General features: G+C 47.4%; 1 protein-coding gene across 2 annotated transcripts in view; it reads left to right on the top strand.

Moving 5' to 3' along the window:
- The window catches only part of LOC109893317 (zinc finger protein 385C-like), a 193,370-nt gene that overhangs the window by 99,074 nt on the left and 69,296 nt on the right, over positions 1-25,000 (top strand). Inside the window, exon 1 of one of the 2 annotated variants that reach the window (XM_031834010.1) lies at positions 21,623-21,948. The exons of the other annotated variant lie outside the window; for it this stretch is intronic. Coding sequence (XP_031689870.1) covers positions 21,939-21,948 — 10 coding nt within the window. The 5' untranslated portion in view covers positions 21,623-21,938. Of the gene's footprint in view, positions 1-21,622; positions 21,949-25,000 lie in introns of those variants that run through there. 2 annotated transcript variants of the gene reach the window in all.

The following is a 25,000-nucleotide window of genomic DNA, read 5'->3' as shown; positions in this document are numbered from 1 at the left end:
CCTCTCCTCTCCTCCCCTCTCCTCTCCTCTCCTCCCCTCTCCTCTCCTCACTCATATTAAAGAATGGAATGCAGTAAATGGAACGGTATCAAACACATGGAAGCATGTGTTTGATGTGTTTGATGTTGTTCCATTAATTGGCAGTCATTATGAGCCTGTCCTCTGATTCAAAGTGACACCAGTCACCACTTCCTGCCTCTGTCTTCCTCTACCTCCCCAGTGAATTTATATGAGATAATAACCCCCTACTGACTGGAAGAAACTGACTGACACACACACACACACACGCACGCACACACACACACACACACACACACACACACACACACACACACACACACACACACACACACACACACACACACACACACACACTGTCTGTCAGGATAGAGAAACACACCAGTCACATACTGTAGGACGTATTACTTCATAGGGAGGTGAGTATTGTCAAACCTATACAATTGCATCACAGTCCGACGTGGAGAAAAAGACCTTGAAGAGAGACATAATGACGAAGATACAAGTCCTACTATACCAAGCTGTCTCCTTCCTCTAGTACAGTAACTGAATCTTTCAGTGGATTAAAGTGTTCTATTCTGTTCTATTTGAATTTCAACACACACAATCGCAACGCAAATCTGCACACACTGTCTGGTTTATTTTTGCGTGCCTACAACAGCAGTTATATACACACACACACACACACACGCACCACAGACATACACACACAAACACACACCCCAACACACACACACACCTCCTCATACAGTACACTGGACGTCAAGACATTGTGTCCTCAACCACAGAAACACATGGACTGCATCCCAAATGACACCCTACTCCCTATTTTGGCCACTACTTTTGAACAGGGCCCATAGGGTTCTGGTGGAAAGTAGTGCACTGTATAGGGAATTGGGTGCCATTTGGGGCTCAGCCATGGTTCACTGGGACCCAAGGCATGCCATGCACCCAGGCCTGAGTCCAAACTCTGAGCGTGTCCAATCAGCCAAGGCTTTACTAGAGGCCAAATCTGTAGTGTATAATTGGGTTTTAATCAGCTTTCTCATTCAGGCGAGCGCTAAAGATTAGGGCAGCACGGGCTCCGCTCAAAATAAGCATTCATAAAGGCGCGTGAAAGCCTCTGACCCGTCGCAACGAATCATACAGACCCACAGACACGAGGCCGCACTCTCTTCCTCAACCTCTTCCTCTCTTCTTCTCTCCACTTTCTCTCCCTCTCCATCCATCATGTTTCTCTCACCCTCTCCTCGCTCCTCCCCTCCATCTCTCACTTTTCTTTGCTCTCTCTCTCTCTCTCTCTCTTCCTCTCGCTCGTTCTCTCCATCTTTCGCTCCTGGGGATCCACACAAGTCAGGCCGGGCTGGAAAAGAGCCCTTCTTATCGAAAAGGACACATACCCCCCCTAGACAAAGATACACACACATACCACCGCTAGACAAAGATACACACACATACCCCCCCTAGACAAAGATACACACACATACCACTGCTAGACAAAGATACACACACATACCACCCCTAGACAAAGATACACACACATACCCCCCCTAGACAAAGATACACACACATACCACCCCTAGACAAAGATACACACACATACTACCCCTAGACAAAGATACACACACATATCACCCCTAGACAAAGATACACACATACCACCCCTACGCAAAGTTACACACATATACCACCCCTACGCAAAGATATACCATACCACCCCTAGACAAAGATACACACACATACCACCCCTACACAAAGATATACACACATACCACCCCTACACAAAGATATACACATACCACCCCTACACAAAGATACACACATACCACCCCTACAAAAAGATACACACATACCACCCCTACACAAATATATACACACATACCACCCCTACACAAAGATATACACACATACCACCCCTACACAAAGATACACACATACCACCCCTACACAAAGATACACACATACCACCCCTACACAAAGATACACACATACCACCCCTACACAAAGATACACACACATACCACACCTACACAAAGATACACACACATACCTCACCTACACAAAGATATACACACATACCACCCCTACACAAAGATACACACATACCACCCCTACACAAAGATACACACACATACCACCCCTACACAAAGATACACACATACCACCCCTACACAAAGATACACACACATACCACACCTACACAAAGATACACACACATACCTCACCTACACAAAGATATACACACATATGCCACCCCTACACAAAGATACACACATACCCCCCCTAGACAAAGATACACACACATACCACCCCTAGACAAAGATACACACACATACCACCCCTAGACAAAGATACACACACATACCACCCCTAGACAAAGATACACACACATACCACCCCTAGACAAAGATACACACACATACCACCCCTAGACAAAGATACACACACATACCACCCCTACGCAAAGTTACACACATATACCACCCCTACACAAAGATATACACACATACCACCCCTAGACAAAGATACACACACATACCACCCCTACACAAAGATATACACATATACCACCCCTACACAAAGATATACACACATACCACCCCTAGACAAAGATATACACACATACCACCCCTACACAAAGATACACACACATACCACCCCTACACAAAGATATACACACATACCACCCCTACACAAAGATATACACATATAACACCCCTACACAAAGATACACACGTACCCCCCCCCCTAGACAAAGATACACACACATACCCCCCCTACACAAAGATACAGACACATACAGCTGGATGAAACAAGCTTATTGGTACAGCACACAGAATTACCTTCCTCCCTCCTCATCCTCATATTTCGCAGGAAGGCGGGATTTGGCTAATCCAACATGGCCTGTTTAAGTGGGTTCCTTATTAAAAAGCCTGCTTGGTTTTGAGAGCGGAGTGTTTAGATGAGTTAGTTGTTCCTAATCCTGTCTGTTGCTGCCTCTCTCTGGGGTGAGCCACACTCTTTATGTCGTTAATGAAGTGCAGTGAGATGAAAACCTTTTTAATGGGATTTAGTTAGAACTGGGACAGCTTCCAGAGAGACAGAGAAAATATCTTATCATCGTCATACACCGCGCCATCACCATGGTTAACATCACAATCATAATAACCATCGTCATCATCATTTTTCACTTCTCTTTCTCTCTCACTTTGACTCAGTGTTGAGGCTTCTGTTATCACTGTTAGATAGATCGGGTACAGCGTGTGTTTGTGTGTGTTTGTGTGTGCATGTGTGCTTGTGTGTGTGTGTGTGTGTGTGTGTGTGTGTGTGTGTGTGTGTGTGTGTGTGTGTGTGTGTGTGTGTGTGTGTGTGTGTGTGTGTGTGTGTGTGCGTGTGTGTGTGTGTGTGTGCGTGTGTGTACAGTGTGTGTGTACAGTGTGTGTGTGTGTGTACAGTGTGTGTACAGTGTGTGTGTGTACAGTGTGTTTGTGTGTGTACAGTGTGTGTGTGTACAGTGTGTGTGTACAGTGTGTGTGTACAGTGTGTGTGTGTGTACAGTGTGTGTGTGTACAGTGTGTTTGTGTGTGTACAGTGTGTGTGTACAGTGTGTGTGTACAGTGTGTGCTTGTGCGTGTGTGTGCGCGTCTGAGTGTGTGTGTGCGTTTGCGTGTGTGTGTACAGTGTGTGTGTGTGTGTACAGTGTGTGTGTACAGTGTGTGCTTGTGCGTGTGTGTGCGCGTCTGAGTGTGTGTGTGCGTTTGCGTGTGTGTGTGCATGTGTGTGTGCGTTTGCGTGTGTGCATGTGTGTGTGTGTGTGTGATACAACCAGGCTCTCTATAACCTTCATCAGGACATTAGTCATGTGTAGAATAGGAGAGAAGTCATGATGATGATGACAGGTGGAGAGATGCAGCGCTCCCCTTGGTGGTCCAGAACCAGCCAGACAGCCAAACCAGAGAGTCCATATCTGCACCACGGAAACACAACAGTAATGTCGCTTGTCAGGATCCTGGTGCTCAACCTAGAAACACCAACACCTCATTTGCATTGATGTTTGAGTTATTTAGCAGACGCTCTCATCCACAACTCTAATAGAAGGTATACTATATATACTGCAAAAGAAAAAATATGCATATACTGTATACATTACATACGGTCCACATTAACATGTTTTACGTTTGAGTCATTTGCCAGACGCTCTCATCCAGAGTGACTTATAGTTAGAACATTCATCTTCAGCTAGCTAGGTGGAACAAGCACATTTCACAGGCATAGAAAGTACACTTTTCCTCAATAACGTAGCTGTCAGTAGAGTCAGAGCTAGAGGGGGGAATCAAGTGCAAATGCTGTTTTAAGGTTGTTGTTTTTACACCAAAGTAAAATAACCTTTTAATGAGAGAATACTGCAAACAGACATAGAGAGTATTACAGAGTGGTGGCTAGTAGACCCAGTATGGATGACCAGTATAGATGTCCAGAGTGGTGTCTAGTAGACCCATTATGGATGACCAGTATGGATGTCCAGAGTGGTGGCTAGTAGACCCAGTATGGATGACCAGAGTGGTGGCTAGTAGAGCCAGTATGGATGACCAGAGTGGTGGCTAGTAGACCCAGTATGGATGACCAGAGTGGTGGCTAGTAGACCCAGTATGCATGTCCAGAGTGGTGGCTAGTAGACCCAGTATGGATGTCCAGAGTGGTGGCTAGTAGACCCAGTATGGATGACCAGAGTGGTGGCTGGTAGACCGAGTATGGATGACCAGTGGTGGCTAGTAGACCCAGTATGGATGACCAGAGTGGTGGCTAGTAGACCCAATATGGATGACCAGTATTGATGTCCAGAGTGGTTGCTAGTAGACCCAGTATGGATGACCAGAGTGGTGGCTAGTAGACCCATTATGGATGTCCAGAGTGGTGGCTAGTAGACCCATTATGGATGTCCAGAGTGGTGGCTAGTAGACCCAGTATGGATGACCAGTATGGATGTCCAGAGTGGTGGCTAGTAGACCCAGTATGGATGACCAGAGTGGTGTCTAGTAGACCCAGTATGGATGACCAGTATGGATGTCCAGAGTGGTGGCTAGTAGACCCAGTATGGATGACCAGAGTGGTGGCTAATAGACCCAGTATGGATGACCAGAGTGGTGGCTAGTAGACCCAGTATGGATGACCAGAGTGGTGGCTAGTAGACCCAGTATGGATGTCCAGAGTGGTGGCTAGTAGACCCAGTATGGATGTCCAGAGTGGTGGCTAGTAGACCCAGTATGGATGACCAGTATGGATGTCCAGAGTGGTGGCTAGTAGACCCAGTATGGATGTCCAGAGTGGTGGCTAGTAGACCCAGTATGGATGACCAGTATGGATGACCAGAGTGGTGGCTAGTAGACCCAGTATGGATGACCAGTATGGATGTCCAGAGTGGTGGCTAGTAGACCCAGTATGGATGACCATAGTGGTGGCTAGTAGACCGAGTATGGATGACCAGAGTGGTGGCTAGTAGACCCAATATGGATGACCAGTATTGATGTCCAGATTGGTTGCTAGTAGACCCAGTATGGATGACCAGAGTGGTGGCTAGTAGACCCAGTATAGATGACCAGTATGGATGTACAGAGTGGTGTCTAGTATACCCAGTATGGATGACCATAGTGGTGGCTAGTAGACCGAGTATGGATGACCAGAGTGGTGGCTGGTAGACCCAGTATGGATGACCAGTGTGGTGTCTAGTAGACCCAGTATGGATGACCAGAGTGGTGGCTAGTAGACCCAGTATGGATGTCCAGAGTGGTGGCTAGTAGACCCAGTATGGATGACCAGAGTGGTGTCTAGTAGACCCAGTATGGATGACCAGAGTGGTGGCTAGTAGACCCAGTATGGATGACCAGAGTGGTGGCTAGTAGACCCAGTATGGATGACCAGAGTGGTGGCTAGTAGACCCAGTATGGATGACCAGAGTGGTGGCTAGTAGACCCAGGAGGGATGACCAGAGTGGTGGCTAGTAGACCCAGTATGGATGACCAGAGTGGTGGCTAGTAGACCCAGTATGGATTTCCAGAGTGGTGGCTAGTAGACCCATAATGGATGTCCAGAGTGCTGGCTAGTAGACCCAGTATGGATGACCAGTATGGATGTCCAGAGTGGTGGCTAGTACACCCAGTATGGATGACCAGAGTGGTGTCTAGTAGACCCAGTATGGATGGCCAGTATGGATGTCCAGAGTGGTGGCTAGTAGACCCAGTATGGATGACCAGAGTGGTGGCTAATAGACCCAGTATGGATGACCAGAGTGGTGGCTAGTAGACCCAGTATGGATGACCAGAGTGGTGGCTAGTAGACCCAGTATGGATGTCCAGAGTGGTGGCTAGTAGACCCAGTATGGATGTCCAGAGTGGTGGCTAGTAGACCCAGTATGGATGACCAGTATGGATGTCCAGAGTGGTGGCTAGTAGACCCAGTATGGATGTCCAGAGTGGTGGCTAGTAGACCCAGTATGGATGACCAGTATGGATGACCAGAGTGGTGGCTAGTAGACCCAGTATGGATGGCCAGTATAGATGTCCAGAGTGGTGGCTAGTAGACCCAGTATGGATGTCCAGAGTGGTGGCTAGTAGACCCAGTATGGATGACCAGAGTGGTGGCTTGTAGACCCAGTATGGATGACTAGAGTGGTGACTAGTAGACCCAGTATGGATATCCAGAGTGGTGTCCAGACAGTGATCTGTCTCTTTCTGTGTGTCTACTCTGCTGTGATCTGGTGAGTCCTGCTCCTCATGATCTGCCAGCCATATTGGTCTGCTTATTGTTCTGTCAACAGCATCTGTTGGGCCTGATAAAGGGCTTAGACCAGCCCCCCATCAGCTTGCTGGAGTTTGGTTGGATTTGGATGGTGTGTGTGTGTGTGTGTGTGTGTGTGTGTGTGTGTGTGTGTGTGTGTGTGTGTGTGTGTGTGTGTGTGTGTGTGTGTGTGTGTGTGTGTGTGTGTGTGTGTGTGTGTGTGTGTGTGTGTGTGTGTGTGTGTGTGTGTAGCCCATACCCTATCAGAGCACCAGCCACAGTGCGAGAGAGAGGCGATCAGTTGATATCGACAGTGCACATCTTGACTGTCCTGCTTCTCTGTGTCCCCTTCCTTCTTCGTTCTGTCATTATGGAACTTGTAAGTATTCAGATCAAGGTCATGTCATTAATATTATGTCTGTGTCCTCCATCTTGGTTCCTTACTTTCACATATGACAGAGGGAGGTATGTGTCTCACACACACACACACACACACACACACACACACACACACACACACACACACACACACACACACACACACACACACACACGCACACATCCATAATCACCTTGGCTAGGTGGGGTATGGGGTTAAGCAGCTCTTGTATGTTCCCGATCCATCCGCCCGGCGGGAATCTCTCAGGAGCATGGCAAAACGTTCCCAAGCCTCCCCCACTTCCCCCTAGATCCTGTTTCCCCTCGGACTTCCCAAGGAAAAAGGCCTTCAGAAGCAGCCATGCTCCTGTGACATTCCTCAAGCTCCCGACCCTCGGATCAGCTTGGCTCCACTGTGTGTGTGTGATATGTGTTGATAATACGAGGCTAGACGTTAGGAAAACGACTCTCAATCAATCACTGCATCATACATTTAACACACAGCAGTCAGACCACAGTTGGTAAAGTATAATAGTGGGGAGCTGGGGAGAACAGTACATTCAACAGAGTCATGAGGGAGATATGGGAGATCGCCCTATTCCCTCCCCTAGCTCTCTGTACATAACCACAACCACTGGAAGGTCCACTAGCTGTTAAAATGACAGTTATTGTCTTCTTGGTAGTCATGACACACTCTCTTCCCCCCTCCCTTCCTCCTCATTCATTCCCCCCCCCCTCCCTTCCTCCTCATTCACTCCCTCTTCCCCCCTCCCTTCCTCCTCATTCACTCCCTCTTCCCCCCCTCCCTTCCTCCTCATTCACTCCCTCTTGCCCCCCTCCCTTCCTCCTAATTCACTCCCTCTCCCCTCCCTTCCTCCTCATTCATTCCCTCTTCCCCCCCTCCCTTCCTCCTCATTCACTCCCTCTCCCTCCCTTCCTCCTCATTCACTCCCTCTTTCCCCCCCTCCCTTCCTCCTCATTCACTCCCTCTTGCCCCCCTCCCTTCCTCCTCATTCACTCCCTCTCCCCTCCCTTCCTCCTCATTCACTCCCTCTTCCCCCCCTCCCTTCCTCCTCATTCACTCCCTCTTGCCCCCCTCCCTTCCTCCTCATTCACTCCCTCTCCCCTCCCTTCCTCCTCATTCACTCCCTCTTCCCCCCCTCCCTTCCTCCTCATCCACTCCCTCTTCCCCCCCTCCCTTCCTCCTCATTCACTCCCTCTTGCCCCCCTCCCTTCTTCCTCATTCACTCCCTCTTGCCCCCCCTCCCTTCCTCCTCATTCATTCCCCCCCTCCCTTCCTCCTCATTCACTCCCTCTCCCCTCCCTTCCTCCTCATTCACTCCCTCTTTCCCCCCCCTCCCTTCCTCCTCATTCACTCCCTCTTCCCCCCTCCCTTCCTCCTCATTCACTCCCTCTTCCCCCCTCCCTTCCTCCTCATTCATTCCCCCCCCTCCCTTCCTCCTCATTCACTCTGTCTTTCTGCTGATCTGACATGTGCATCCCCGTGAAGTCATTCCAGTTAGTTCCAAGGAAAAATCTCCTTTCCTATTTCCTATTTCTCTCCCCATCACCAGGGCTGTCGGTTCTAAGCTGTTAAAATGGCTGACAGTGTGCCTGTCTGTCCTCATGCAGTGCAGCGGCGCTGTGATTGGACGAGCAAAACATGTAGCAGAAGTGACTGGGTACAGTACGCTGAGGAACTAGCTGGAGGATAGAAGTGGAGCTTCTAGTGATTCATCTCTTCTCCACCCCCCATCCTCCCAATCCCAGCTAGGCCTCAACACACATATTTACTGTAGGGTACACATACACATAAACACACACAAACACACTGTGCACACACATACAGTAAAGGCATATACTGTACACACACACATAAAACCCCATACACACACATACACTGAGAAGACACATATACAAGCCTTCAGAACATAACACCGAGAGAGAGATGTATACTACGGACACACAGATACACAGATACACAGAGAGAGAGAGATGTATACTACAGACACACAGATACACAGAGAGAGAGATGTATGCTACAAACACACAGATACACAGATACACAGAGAGAGATGTATACTACGGACACACAAATACACAGATACACAGAGAGAGAGAGATGTATACTACAGACACACAGATACACAGAGAGAGAGATGTATACTACAGACACACAGATACACAGATACACAGAGAGAGAAAGATGTATACTACAAACACACAGATACACAGAGAGAGAGATGTATACTACAGACACACAAATACACAGATACACAGATACACCGAGAGAGAGATGTATACTACAAACACACAGATACACAGAGAGAGAGATGTATACTACAGACACACAAATACACAGATACACAGATACACAGAGAGAGAGATGTATGCTACAAACACACAGATACACAGATACACAGAGAGAGATGTATGCTACAAACACACAGATACACAGATACACAGAGAGAGATGTATACTACGGACACACAAATACACAGATACACAGAGAGAGAGAGATGTATACTACAGACACACAGATACACAGAGAGAGAGATGTATACTACAGACACACAGATACACAGAGAGAGAGATGTATACTACAGACACACAGATACACAGATACACAGAGAGAGAAAGATGTATACTACAAACACACAGATACACAGAGAGAGAGATGTATACTACAGACACACAAATACACAGATACACAGATACACCGAGAGAGAGATGTATACTACAAACACACAGATACACAGAGAGAGAGATGTATACTACAGACACACAAATACACAGATACACAGATACACAGAGAGAGAGATGTATGCTACAAACACAGATACACAGAGAGAGAGATGTATACTACAGACACACAAATACACAGATACACAGAGAGAGAGATGTATACTACAAACACACAGATACACAGAGAGAGAGATGTATGCTACAAACACACAGATACACAGAGAGAGAGATGTATACTACAGACACACAAATACACAGATACACAGATACACAGAGAGAGAGATGTATACTACAAACACACAGATACACAGAGAGAGAGATGTATACTACAGACACACAAATACACAGATACACAGATACACAGAGAGAGAAGCACACCCGTGTGCCATTTGACCTGATTTCGTTTGATTTAACAGGAGAGGAAGCGTGTTCTTTTGCTGATCAAGGGTGCTTGACATTCTAGAGCCCCAGATTTCTCCAGTCAAGGGGAAGAGAGTGTTGAGAGGGCAGAGTAAAGCATTCAAGCACGCACAGTTTGGTAACTTGAACAAAAATATGCTGTTTCCCTCCCTCCGTACGTAGTCTGGCTCTCTTTCTCTCCCTCATCAATCTTTCTCTTACTGTCTATATTCTCTCAATCACATTGGTTGTCTGTATGTCAATCCATCCCCTCCATTTGACCCAACCTGTCTGTCTGGCATTCTCTCTCCTGGGTCTTGTCCTTCTTCTGTCAAATTTTACCATCTCTCTTCCCACCATTATCCTTTCCCTGCCAATGTGTTTTATTCCCTATCTTCGTCTCTCTCCTCCTCCTCGTCCTGACGCTGGCCCTCTCCTTTTAGCAGACGTTTTATGATATGACCACATCTGTCTCTCTGCTCAGAATCAGGCCTACAGTCTAGGTTAGTCCAGGTCTCCACGCACTGACACACACACACACACACACGCACGCACACACACACACACACACACACACACACACACACACACACACACACACACACACACACACACACACACACACACACACACACACACACACACACACACACACACACACACACACACACACACACACACACACACACACACACACATACACACACAGATGGTATGCAGGTGTAAGATGTGACAGGCTGTGCCCAGGCTACAGGCTATATAACTGCAGCAAAATTCCACTCTTTCTGTCCCTCTCTCTGTCCCATTCCATAGCTCTCTCTCCTTCTCCCACTCCATATCTCTCTCTCCTTCTCCCTCTCTCTCTCTCTCTCTCTCCTTCTCCCTCTCTATGTCTCTCCTTCTCCTTCTCCATATCTCTCTCCTTCTCCTTCTCCATATCTCTCTCCTTCTCCTTCTCCATATCTCTCTCCTTCTCCTTCTCCATATCTTTCTCCTTCTCCTTCTCCATATCTCTCTCCTTCTCCTTCTCCATATCTCTCTCCTTTTCTCTATATCTCTCTGTCCTTCTTTTTCTCCACATCTCTCTCTCCTTTTCCCTTTCTAGATCTCTCTCTCCTTCTCCATATCTATCTCTCCTTCTCCCTCTCTATATCTCTCTCTCCTTCTCCATATATCTCTCTCCTTCTCCCTCTCTAGATCTCTCCCTCCTTCTCCCTCTCTAGATCTCTCTCTCCTTCTCCATATATCTCTCTCCTTCTCCCTCTCTATATCTCTCTCCTTCTCCCTCTTTAGATCTCTCCCTCCTTCTCCCTCTCTAGATCTCTCTCTCCTTCTCCCTCTCTAGATCTCTCTCTCCTTCTCCATATCTCTCTCTCCTTCTCCATATCTCTCTCCTTCTCCCTCTCTAGATCTCTCTCTCCTTCTCCATATCTCTCTCTCCTTCTCCATATCTCTCTCTCCTTCTCCCTCTCTAGATCTCTCCCTCTTTCTCACTCTCTAGATCTCTCTCTCCTTCTCCATATCTCTCTCTCCTTCTCCCTCTCTATATCTCTCTCTCCTTCTCCATATCTCTCTCCATCTCCTTCTCCATATCTCTCTCTCCTTCTCCTTCTCCTTCTCTATATCTCTCTCTCTCCTTCTCCATATCTCTCTCTCCTTCTCCCTCTCTAGATCACTCCCTCCTTCTCGCTCTCTAGATCTCTCTCTCCTTCTATGTATCTCTCTGTCCTTCTCCACATCTCTCCCTCCTTCTCCCTCTCTAGATCTCTCTCTCCTTCTCTGTATCTCTCTGTCCTTCTCCACATCTCTCTCTCCTTCTCCCTCTCTAGATCTCTCTCTCCTTCTCCATATCTCTCTCCTTCTCCCTCTCTATATTGCTCTCTCCTTCTCCATATCTCTTTCCTTCTTCCTCTCTAGATCTCTCCCTCCTTCTCCCTCTCTAGATCTCTCTCCTCCATATCTCTCTCTCCTTCTCCCTCTCTATATCTCTCTCTCCTTCTCCATATCTCTCTCTCCTTCTCCCTCTCTATATCTCTCTCTCCTTCTCCATATCTCTCTCTCCTTCTCCCTCTCTATATCTCTCTCACCCTCTCTATATCTCTCTCTCCTTCTCTATCTCTCTCTCCTTCTCCATATTTCTCTCTCCTTCTCCCTCTCTATATATCTCTCTCCTTCTCCATCTCTCTCTCCTTCTCCCTCTCTAGATCTCTCCCTCCTTCTCCCTCTCTAGATCTCTCTCTCCTTCTATGTATCTCTCTGTCCTTCTCCACATCTCTCCCTCCTTCTCCCTCTCTAGATCTCTCTCTCCTTCTCTGTATCTCTCTGTCCTTCTCCACATCTCTCTCTCCTTCTCCCTCTCTAGATCTCTCTCTCCTTCTCCATATCTCTCTCCTTCTCCCTCTCTATATTGCTCTCTCCTTCTCCATATCTCTCTCCTTCTTCCTCTCTAGATCTCTCCCTCCTTCTCCCTCTCTAGATCTCTCTCCTCCATATCTCTCTCTCCTTCTCCCTCTCTATATCTCTCTCCTTCTCTATATCTCTCTCTCCTTCTCCATATCTCTCTCTCCTTCTCCCTCTCTATATCTCTCTCTCCCTCTCTATATCTCTCTCTCCTTCTCCATATTTCTCTCTCCTTCTCCCTCTCTATATCTCTCTCTCCTTCTCTATATCTCTCTCTCCTTCTCTATATCTCTCTCCTTCTCTATATCTCTCTCCCCTTCTCTATATCTCTCTCTCCTTCTCTATATCTCTCTCGCTATCTCTGTTCCTCTCTCTGTTTCCACATCTCCTTACCACCAGAGCCTACAGGGAGTGATGAAGTGAGACGTAGTCACACAGTGTGACCTATAATGAGAGTGACTGAGGACTATTTGAAGATCATTACTTGGCTACTTAATGTATATTTAGTTAGTATGTGCACGCCTTGCTATAGAATACCAACAACCTCCTACTACAGACACACAGGAACATACAGACAGACAGAGATAGAGACAGACGGACAGATAGATAGAGAGGAAGATTATGCAGACAGACAGACAGAGTACGCTGTAGTCTACAGACAGATAGACGCACAGACTGCATAAGCCCCACCAATGATTCCAGGCAATACAGAACATGCATTACAAATGCATTTTTGGCGGAAAACACTTTCTTTCACTTGCTAAAACACAGTCGTGCTTTTTATAAAAGCATCGTTATTCAAAGATATTACTCATATGCATACAGATACGGAAACACACTCATACACACACACACACACATACACACACACACATACAGACACACACAAGCATGCATGCACAAACACACACAGACACACACAAACACACACACACACACACACATACAGACACACACAAGCATGCATGCACAAACACACACAGACACACACAAGCATGCATACACACACACACACACACATACAGACACACACAAGCATGCATGCACAAACACACACACACACACACACACACAAGCATGCATGCTCACACACATAAACACACACACACACACACACACACACACACACACACACACACACACACACACACATACAGACACACACAAGCATGCATGCACAAACACATACAGACACACACAAGCATGCATGCACACACACACACACACACACACACATACAGACACACACAAGCATGCATGCACAAACACACACACACACACACACACACAAGCATGCATGCACACACACATACAGACACACACAAGCATGCATGCACAAACACACACACACAAGCATGCATGCACAAACACATACAGACACACACGGGTTGTTTATGCATTGGTGCTCACACTGTTACTATGTGTGTGTGTGTGTGTGTGTGTGTGTGTGTGTGTGTGTGTGTGTGTGTGTGTGTGTGTGTGTGTGTGTGTGTGTGTGTGTGTGTGTGTGTGTGTGTGTGTGTGTGTGTGTGTGTGTCTGTTTGGGCCAGGCAGATTGCCCCCCAGTCAGAGGGGAGGGAGCTGTCTCAGCTCGTCAGCATTAGGTGTCCACGCCGCCTTGATCACCGCTGACAGCCAGCCACAGGAAATGATGCGCTGTGAAGCCGCCCAAAGCACCCATGTGACCCTCTGTGGTCAGAAGGGGAGAGAGAGGGAGGGAGGAGAAGGGAGCCAGTGAGGCGGTGTGCCCTCACGATTACAGAGAGGGAAACCATGGCCTTGCCTGGCACGGCAATGACACACACACACACTCACTGGCAAGACATAGAGACAGAGATAATGAAACACACGCCACAGCTACTGATATATTTGCTCTGGCTGAGTGGCAGTGAAATGTATCCCAGCATGTCTGGCACCAGATCCCTGTAGCCTTGCCATTGTTCTTCTGTTCCATACTACTACCACTCTTAACAGAGCCACACACACACACACACACACAGAGAGAGAGAGCTCAAGTCTCCAGACTACCCTAGAGACAGATTCCAAATACCGTAGGCTGCATCTCCTGCTGACGGCCCTCCTTCAGAGCTGCTGGTCAGAGGTTAGGGGTCAAAGGTTTGTGGTGAGGTCTGTTACAGGGCCTCTGTGGGAGGAGGTAGGTGTGTGTGTGGTGGCTTTTTCCAGGGCTGACCTCACCCTCTCTCACGTTTATAGACCCTTTGTTTGACAGGCTTACCTTCAGGTGTGTCAGAGACTGTCACATTTCCAGACCTAGAGTGAAACTCTAATGTTTCCACTGGCTCCGTCCTCAATGCATACTTTCTGGCATACTCTGCCCCTCTCTCCTTTCCCTTTCGATTTCCCTCAGTCTCTTTCTCTTCTTCACATGAATTGATACACTTTCTCCCTTACCCTCTCCTCCGTTTACTGCTTTTTCTCATTTTTTCCCATCTTTCGTCTGTCATCCCCCCCCCCCCTTTCTTTCTCTGTTCAGACACATGGCTCCATTAGTGTCATGCAGACCCCGGTTCAAATACTATTTGACATTTTTCAAATACTTATAGCGTTTGCTCTAGCCTGCCTGGAGTGCAGATGGGCTTGGCTTACAGTTTTCAGACCATTATATCGGTCCATTAAGCGAGGGTAGCTCAATCAATCCCAGATAAAGTATTTGAAATGATTTTGAATAGTATTTGAACCCAGGTGTGGTGTCACGCAGGAACACTTTGGCCTGTTGCTATAAATCTGTTTTTACTGGTATGTTTTTCCACCTATAGAAAGTGTGTGTGTGTGTGTGTGTGTGTGTGTGTGTGTGTGTGTGTGTGTGTGTGTGTGTGTGTGTGTGTGTGTGTGTGTGTGTGTGTGTGTGTGTGTGTGTGTGTGTGTGTGTGTGTGTGTGTGTGTGTGTGTGTGTGCGTGCGCTCTGTAGACACATACACTGCTATAACACTGAGATTTCCCTCTCTTACTTTCCACAGGATCCCCCCATTAGTTTTACAGTAACGAGAACACAACTCTACTCCCAAACACAACGCACTTTAATGGTTGCTCTTCTATTTTGAGGCATAAATGAACTGAACAGATCTAAGGACGGGAACCAATGAAAATAGTTGTGTTTATTTTTACGTTTTAATGAGAGTGACTGAGGACTTGAAGGTCATCGCTTGGCTACATAATGTACATTTAGCTAGTATGTGCATGCCTTGCTATAGAATACCAAGAACCATATCTTCAAGCTCTACACCATTCCTGCTGGACCAACTCTGCACGCTTCATCTGCTAAACCACAGTTCAATATAGTGAAAGCAGTCCACTGCACAGAGACAGTATTGATTGGTATCTAACCGTAATATTAAACATATGCAAGCCACAATGAAGTCCTATTAGTAACAGGAGTCTGGGTGCAGTTTGTATAATTCATTCCTCTGGCAGGCAGGCAGGCAGGGCAGGCAGGGCAGGCAGGCAGGGCAGGCAGGCAGGCAGGCAGGCAGGCAGGCAGGCAGGCAGGCAGGCAGGCAGGTAGGCAGGCAGGCAGGCAGGCAGGGCAGGCAGGCAGGCAGGCAGGCAGGCAGGCAGGCAGGCAGGCAGGCAGGCAGAGAGGATGGTACTGTGTATGGTAATATTGGTAGAGATCCTCCCTCTGTCTCTCCTGCTTATCCATGTCATCCTCATGAGAGAGGAAGAGTAGTCTGTTGAATACCTCACGTGTCTGATCTGTGGCACTCCCCTTCACCCTACAGATGTAGGATCTTAATTTGAGCCAGTTTTCCACAACAGGAAAATAATCCTGCAGCAACAGGACATTTTAATTTTTATGCGGATTATATAATTCATGGACAGTTTTTGTAGGGGTTGATATGTTTTTTTTTTTGTTTGGGCAAATCCTGTCTTACATTTTAAAGTGGAAATTACAAACGTAAGAAGCCTTTTTAAACCTTGAATACACTACAAGTTTGCATTTCCTGCCGTGCAGGGAAATGATCAACAACAAAATAATGATCCAATGAAGATCCTAGATCTGTATCTTCCTCCTCTTCTTCCTCATCCCTCCCCCTCCTCCTAATCTGGTTGAACCCAGCTCCAGGGATGAAACATGCACACAGATGTTTTATTTATGTTGGAGAATCCATCTCTCTCTCTTCCCCCTGTGTCTGTCTTTCCGTGTGTGTGACTGAGTGTAAAATACATGCTAAACAGTACATCTGAGGAGTCCCCTCCCCTGTAGGGTGTCCGGTACAGGTGTCAGAGTACAGCATCGCCCCCTCACTCCCCACCCCTCCCTATCCTCCCTCTCTTCCTCTCCCTCTGTCATACTGTGATGACAGCTTCCTCTCTTCCTCTGACTCTTCTCGACTGAGACTCATCTGAACTGGCCTCCTGGCCTGCTACTCTGCTCCAGTCTCAGGGGCTTTACTGTTGTTTCCACTGGGAGTCACAACTGACTAGTATGCTCTTCTATCATTGTTGCCATTCTTAGTAGCAGCTGTACTAGTTGTATTCGTTTTAGTGGTGGTATTTGTTCCAAAGCCACAATCATTGCTATTCCCATACAGTAATTACAATGATACTCAGTGGGCCTAAGGAACAGTAATCTGATAGCAGATGCTGTTGTTGTGCCACTGGGCACCTGGTGCCTCCAACCCACTGGTAATCATAAGGCTCGGGTGCAGGAGATTTCTCCTCTGAGATATACCTCCTCTTCTTCCCATTTGAACCCTTTGACATGCCTAGCACAGCTCCATGGTGGCCTCAAGTTCACAATGTAAGCCTCTGGTCACCTCCAAAACACCTTTTGAGACACTTCCATCAGCATCCTACCAACCCTTAGCCACTTGCAAACTGCAGCTCCCTTGCCAGCACCTCCCTTCTCCCCTCTGTCAGCCTGCCCTGGAGAGCAATCTCCCTCGCTCCCGGACCCTCCCTCTCTCTGTCCGTCCATCAGTCACACCAGTCAGTCCGTTCCGCTCTGAGGGTGTTCTGTACTCTCCTATTCATTTGTTTGCTTGACAGAGAGAGAGAGAGAGAGAGAGAGAGATAGAGAGAAAGAGAGAGAGAGATGGCGAGGGAGGAAAAACAAAGAGGAGAGCGCTAGCCGCTTCTCGTCATGCTGTTTTCATCTCCATTGGCTGTCAGTCATCACCTGGGCGGGAACACTCCACTGCAGGTTGGCAGAGCTGGCAGACCTGCCCCTAATTGAGGCTAGTCGCTTGGAAGAGAGGAGGAAGAAGAGGGGGAGAAGGAGGCAGCTTTAATGAATCATATTGGTGTTGTTCCACCTGTCAGTCATCCCCTATCAGTTGTCAAAAGTGAGAATAAAACTTTACTGTATAGTTCTGAGTAAACTGAGCATCATGTAGGTTCTATGCTTCTATAGTGTGATGATGTGTAGTACATTTCATATCCACTGGGTTATGTCCAATGATATTCCCAATGAAAACAAATCCAGCACGTACTGTAGTAGAATAGGGCTTGTGATGCACAACAATACGTGTACCCAAAGAGAATACGAGGAACACACACACACCCATCAGTCCAGAGAAGTAACCGTTTGTGGCAGTTTAAAACACACACACCAATCGAACCAGCAGTGTGATTTCTCCCCCCCCCCCTGCCTGGGACTGATTGGACAGTAAAGGGCAACATTAAAAGACAGTCAACACCTAGACATGTATTGATCACCTCTGTCTGCATGCTGGAGAGAGACAGAAGAGGAACTCCACATAAAGACTTGCTCAACAGACTCTGTTTGTGTTTGCCAGTTAACAGTATGTGTGTTTGTAGCAGTTTGGTGCAGTTTGTTGATGTGTATAGCTGTGTATATGTAGCTAATGTATATAAATGGATTTCACCCGTTAGACGATTCTGGATTTGACTATGTCTTCATCCAAATAGAACAGTGTGCTTGCGTTCTTCTCTCTGATAGCTAGTTGTATTAGGCCGACACGGTATGAGGAAGCACTAAAAGGACTCCGGTCGTTCGTCATGTAAAAGCTGGTTCAACTGTCATAGAGAATTACTATCTATCTCAATGCATGGCAGAGCTCAATCTCCCAGGTGACACATTTCTCAGTATTCCAGACATCTTCCCCCTCCCGCCTCGTGTCTCCTGCCTTCCCTGTCGCACAGTCCCACTGTGCCCACCTCTTCCGCCACCCCCGCCACTTCTGCCCACTACACCACCCTGTCTCTGACAGCATGCCACCATACAGACCCTGCATGTTAATTAATGCCCGCCCGCCCGCGACTGTCCCCGCCTGCACCTTCCTCCTCCTCGTCCCTGGTCCCGTGTGTGCTGCTCTACCCTACACACTCACGCACACACACTCTGAGGCCAGCCAGTTATCAGCGGTCCAGCAGCGGATTGGAGGGCTACAGAGGATGTAATTTCACTGGAGTGGAATGTGACAGCTTGACCTTCTCATCTCTCCAGGGCCCAATCCTCATCACCATAGATACCTGGCTCCGCCGGGCTCCGCCGGTCACCGCGCTACACCCATATAGCCGTATTATTATCAACACCACTACCATCACTACTATACTCCCCCTCCGATATCAAACAATCGCGGTTGGAACTCATTTGTCCATCATAGTCAAGAGGAGCCCAAACACAACTCCACCATGGTGACCTCTCTAGGCGTCACAGAGAACCATAATGCCCTGTGGAGTTTCATCGTGCTTGGGTTAGACTAACTCGACTCTGTCCGGGTGAGGCTTGTTGTGGATGTTGTCGCGTCTTACACAATCTGACGCCTGTTTCTGGCTGCTTGTGTAGAGTAGTCGATTATGTCTTGACTCACATTCTGACTGAACAGCACTCCTCTGCGAAGAAGACACTGATCTCACTAGCAGTTCATTTCATAATGCTCTCTATATCATGCTGAAGGGCATTGGGCTGTGTCATGGCTTCGGAATCTAAAACAGAGAGCTAGCCTCTCTCATTAGCCCTGGCTCTCTCATGCCTGTGTGGGCTATATGGTTGGCACAGTGGTTGGCTTGTGGTTGGCAGGGCTAGTCGGCTGGTACAGCTGCCCTTCATACCCACAGTCTGCCATGAGAACTGGGGGTCCATGGCTACTGTGGTTTATACACTACACTCAAGGACACCGTGGCTAGCCGTGCTCGTCCATGGAATCTCTGCTGGGCAGCTGAGGGACGGAGGAGACTCTTCTCTAGCACCAGAGTCTGTGGAGGAAATGCACTTGATTCCAAACTCCTCCTGTGGCTTCTGACGTTCTGTGTGTATCCCGTATAGTCTATCTGCTCCTAGCACACTTCACCATCACCCTCTCTCAGTTCACACTAATATCTTCAACTCAGCGCCAGTCTGCCAGCCCGCCTCACACCACCACAAGAGTACAGAGAGAAGGAAGGAGAAAAAAGAGGGGGGAGAGCAACAAGATAGAGGTAGAGAGAGGGAAGTCAGAGATTAGATGGAGACACCGATTGGGGGAGAGAGCGAGCAGAACGAGGAAAGATGGAAGGAGGGAGATGAGCAGAGAGAGGGAGAGATGGAGGAAGGGGTAGAGGGAAAGCGAGGGAGCGATTTAATGGTGTAATTAAGTTCCTGATAGCACTCTGGGAGATGTGCTTTGGCCAGGCTCCAGTAGAGCTTAGCACTACACCAAGGCTCTTCAGCCTGCTCTCCTCTCCTGCCTTTAGAGGAACACACACACACACACACACATGAAGTTTAAACACACTCACACCGCACAAACACACAGACACATGGTTTCTAGCTCACTCTGTCACACACAAACACTATGTCCATGTACAGTTGAACATGCAGAGAGACACACACACTCAGCGCTGGCAGGCTCCACAACATTGCGCTAAGGCAAAAGATGAAAGACACAAAGGAGAGAGAGAAGCGACGAATGAATATGAGCAACTGTCACTCAGATCAGGCACACTCACAGCTGCAGTGACATACACACATTACACACACACTGCTGCAATGACATACACATACACACATTACACACACACTGCTGCAATGACATACACATACACACATTACACACACACTGCTGCAATGACATACACATACACATATTACACACACACACTGGCATGCTCTTTTTTTATAGAAGCACACATACACATTGCATATCATTCACTCCTTCTAAAACCTCACAGAAATACCCCCCTTACACACACACACACACACACACACACACACACACACACACACACACACACACACACACACACACACACACACACACACACACACACACACACACACATACAGAGCCAGTTTCCCTCAAAGCGTATCTTTAATAGCTTTAAAAGTCCTCTGCTGCCTCTCTCTCTTTGTACAGTCAGTCAGTCAGTCTAGTTTTATACTGACTAGCAGAATCACTCCTCACTTATCCGTGTGTGTGTGTCCGTCTCTCTCTTTCTCACTCTCGTGCTCATGCTCTCTCTCTCTTTCTCTTCCTCTCTCCTCCTCTCTCTATCTCTCCATCTTTTTCCCATCAATTTAAGGGTCAGGGTTCAACCCAGGTACCCATGAAGTGTTGGACTACAGGGGTGGAGTAGTCAACCTATTCCAAATAGTGCTCCCTTATTGTATTTTTCACCGTTTAGCCACTAAATGGGCTGTCTGGTGTGGCAGTAAATGTGTGATTGATGCATATCAATTATCACCTTGACCTGGCTCCTGCCTCCATCTGGGAGAGTGACATTACTCTTGTAGCCGTTATCACGGAACCGTTATCTAAGAGACAATATGCGTTATGAGGACTGTTAAAATAACACCAGCTTATTTTCCCATCTGCGCTGTCCGCTCAGGTTTAACGTCGTCCAGCTGAGCAAGAAATAGAGAGCGAGCGAGAGAGAGAGGAGAGGGGGGGGTGGGGGGAAGCAACCCCTCATCTCTCCATTCCCCTTCCCTCGCCTCCTTCGGGCCACGCAGAGCAGCAGATCAATATGGGGTCTAATTGAGGAGCATGTGTATTATTCTTCTGAGTTGCAGTAGTTGGGATCTGTTGGGATTTGTCCCCGAGGAAGAAAAGGATTGCAAAGAGAGAGCGACAGAGACTTGGAAATAGGGCAGAATATATAGCAGTCGCTTCTTTTAGTTGTGTTTGTTTAAACTCCCGGAGCGGAGCATATGATACTTGTGCGTCGTTGCATGCACTTGTTTTCTGGGGATACCGCGTAATATTTACGCGCTGTGAAACACCGAGCTGGAGCGAAGTCTATTCGGTCCTGGACGCACGATGCTGATCGGTACGTCTGGAGCTTTTTACCTTGTATTCAGAAACCGCGCTGATGTGGTTTCGAGGGTCCGCTGTCCGTTCTTTCATTTCTGGAGACGTGTAACACGGTCGGGTGGCACACGGTCGGGCGCCTAGAACACATGACTCAAGCACTCTCGGTTTAGCCCTTTTAAACATATGTGAATTTTATATAAAATATGACAACGTTTTATAGAAATATAGCTTTGTAAGTTGTACGCACTAGCGGAAAGACCAGTGCGCAGTTGGATTCTCAAATATGAATGAGGGACAGTCACATTCAGACGCAGATTAATGTGCAGTGTTGGGTGGTAATTGTAGACTACGGCATTTCTTTGTTTATTTATTCTTCTGAAATACACAAGTGGAGCATTTGTCTTGCCAGACCATTGGAAGTGTAGGATACCGCAGCTACCCGAAGATTACGCACAATGATCCCGTAAAATCTCCTTCAAGTTCGGAGTTGTGGATCATCAGTGACGTTAAGCCTGCAAATATGTATTCCTTCTATAACAGTTAAAATGTACGTTTTCTTTAATAAGGTATTACATGCTGTCGAAAGTAGGCCACCGGTCAATTTTGGGACAAAATCTTAGGCTACCGCAGAATGAATCCCCTTTTTTGGAATGATGAAATATTTATATTTGAACATTTCTCATGTGATTTATCTTCAAGGACGAATCCAGTGTATCCCAAACTTTATATTCAACAAATATGAATGTATCTGCTGTTTTGATGTTGAGCTTGATTTGATCTCTCCTCAACTTGACGGGTGCGTAGGCTATCGGTCTCATACCCGTGAATGCTTGAGTTAAATATATACAGAAAGCGCTCCGTTAATGCATTTGAAAAGCCACGCGGCTCCTTGTTGGTTAACTATAATAACGTCATTATTCATGTTAGACCTTAGAAACGAAATCTGAAAGTGGATGATTGCCTTGTTAAAACGCGGTCCTCTCCGGGATTCTGGGGGGGGGTCTCGACGAATCATGATTCAGAATAGACTTTCTGTGGTATAGGCTATTGCAATAGGTTAATCAATTTCGTTTATATTGTCAATAGTAATTCATGGACATCTTACGTTTTGTAATTTAAGATATAGATTTAGTACATATCTATCGATTGTCTGCATAGGATTGAGGATTTTTCCTTTGAGAAAGACAGAGGCTACTCAATAGACAGGAATTTATTGATCAACACACACGGGTCAATTTGCATTATGGGTTATATCACACCATTAAGCAAAATCACTAAATCCTATTATAGATCAGCCATGGCCTGCCCTCTATACATAGGAGCCACCTGCCCTCTATACATAGGAGCCACCTGCCCTCTATACATAGGAGCCACCTGCCCTCTATACATAGGAGCCATCTGCCTCCCCCACTCTATACATAGGAGCCACCTGCCCTCTATACATAGGAGCCACCTGCCCTCTATACATAGGAGCCACCTGCCCTCTATACATAGGAGCCACCTGCCCTCTATACATAGGAGCCACCTGCCCTCTATACATAGGAGCCACCTGCCCTCTATACATAGGAGCCACCTGCCCTCTATACATAGGAGCCACCTGCCCTCTATACATAGGAGCCACCTGCCCTCTATACATAGGAGCCACCTGCCCTCTATACATAGGAGCCACCTGCCCTCTATACATAGGAGCCACCTGCCCTCTATACATAGGAGCCACCTGCCCTCTATACATAGGAGCCACCTGCCCTCTATACATAGGAGCCACCTGCCCTCTATACATAGGAGCCACCTGCCCTCTATACATAGGAGCCACCTGCCCTCTATACATAGGAGCCACCTGCCCTCTATACATAGGAGCCACCTGCCCTCTATACATAGGAGCCACCTGCCCTCTATACATAGGAACCACCTGCCCTCTATACATAGGAACCACCTGCCCTCTATACATAGGAACCACCTGCCCTCTATACATAGGAACCACCTGCCCTCTATACATAGGAACCACCTGCCCTCTATACATAGGAACCACCTGCCCTCTATACATAGGAACCACCTGCCCTCTATACATAGGAGACACCTGCCCTCTATACATAGGAGCCACCTGCCCTCTATACATAGGAGCCACCTGTCCTCTACACATAGGAGCCACCTGCCCTCTATACATAGGAACCACCTGCCCTCTATACATAGGAGCCACCTGCCCTCTATACATAGGAACCACCTGCCCTCTATACATAGGAACCACCTGCCCTCTATACATAGGAGCCACCTGCCCTCTATACATAGGATCCACCTGCCCTCTATACATAGGATCCACCTGCCCTCTATACATAGGAGCCACCTGTCCTCTATACATAGAAGCCACCTGCCCTCTATACATAGGAACCACCTGCCCTCTATACATAGGAGCCACCTGCCCTCTATACATAGGAACCACCTGCCCTCTATACATAGGATCCACCTGCCCTCTATACATAGGAGCCACCTGCCCTCTATACATAGGAGCCACCTGCCCTCTATACATAGGAACCAAGGAGATAATGATGACAATACGAATAGAATGTGCAATAGATCGCTTATATAGTATAGGCCTATTTTCTACCAGTACTTTTTCATTTATTTTCCCTGATAGGCCAAGGTTACAGGAACCTTGCAGCAACCTTGACTGGTTGTCTTACTGCTCTCCTCTGTATCTCATCACAGTTGACTCTGAGAAACTGAAACAAGATGTATGACCCTATCAGTCCACTCTGAAATGGAGGACTTTGCCGTTTGCTCTATACGTGATCCTGCAACCCATGACAATGTCGAGGCAGTCTGTGTATTGGTAGTGTGGTTGAGAGGGGTGTGAGAGAGAGGACAGACATATGTACCACATGGCCGAGACTACACTAACGTAATACTGCTCTGCTGCCATTTTACTCCCCTGCCAGAGTCACTACTGGAATGGATGTGTCCTATATGACATCTGTCTCTGCATATATCAGGCATGGAGCCCATCTTCCCAACTTAGAAAGAGAGGGAGACAGAGAGAGAGAGCAAGAGAGAGATACACGCACACACACTGA

The sequence above is a fragment of the Oncorhynchus kisutch genome, linkage group LG10, assembly GCF_002021735.2.
Source record: "Oncorhynchus kisutch isolate 150728-3 linkage group LG10, Okis_V2, whole genome shotgun sequence".
Lineage (NCBI taxonomy): Eukaryota > Metazoa > Chordata > Actinopteri > Salmoniformes > Salmonidae > Oncorhynchus > Oncorhynchus kisutch.
This window is presented reverse-complemented; position numbering and strand designations above follow the sequence as displayed.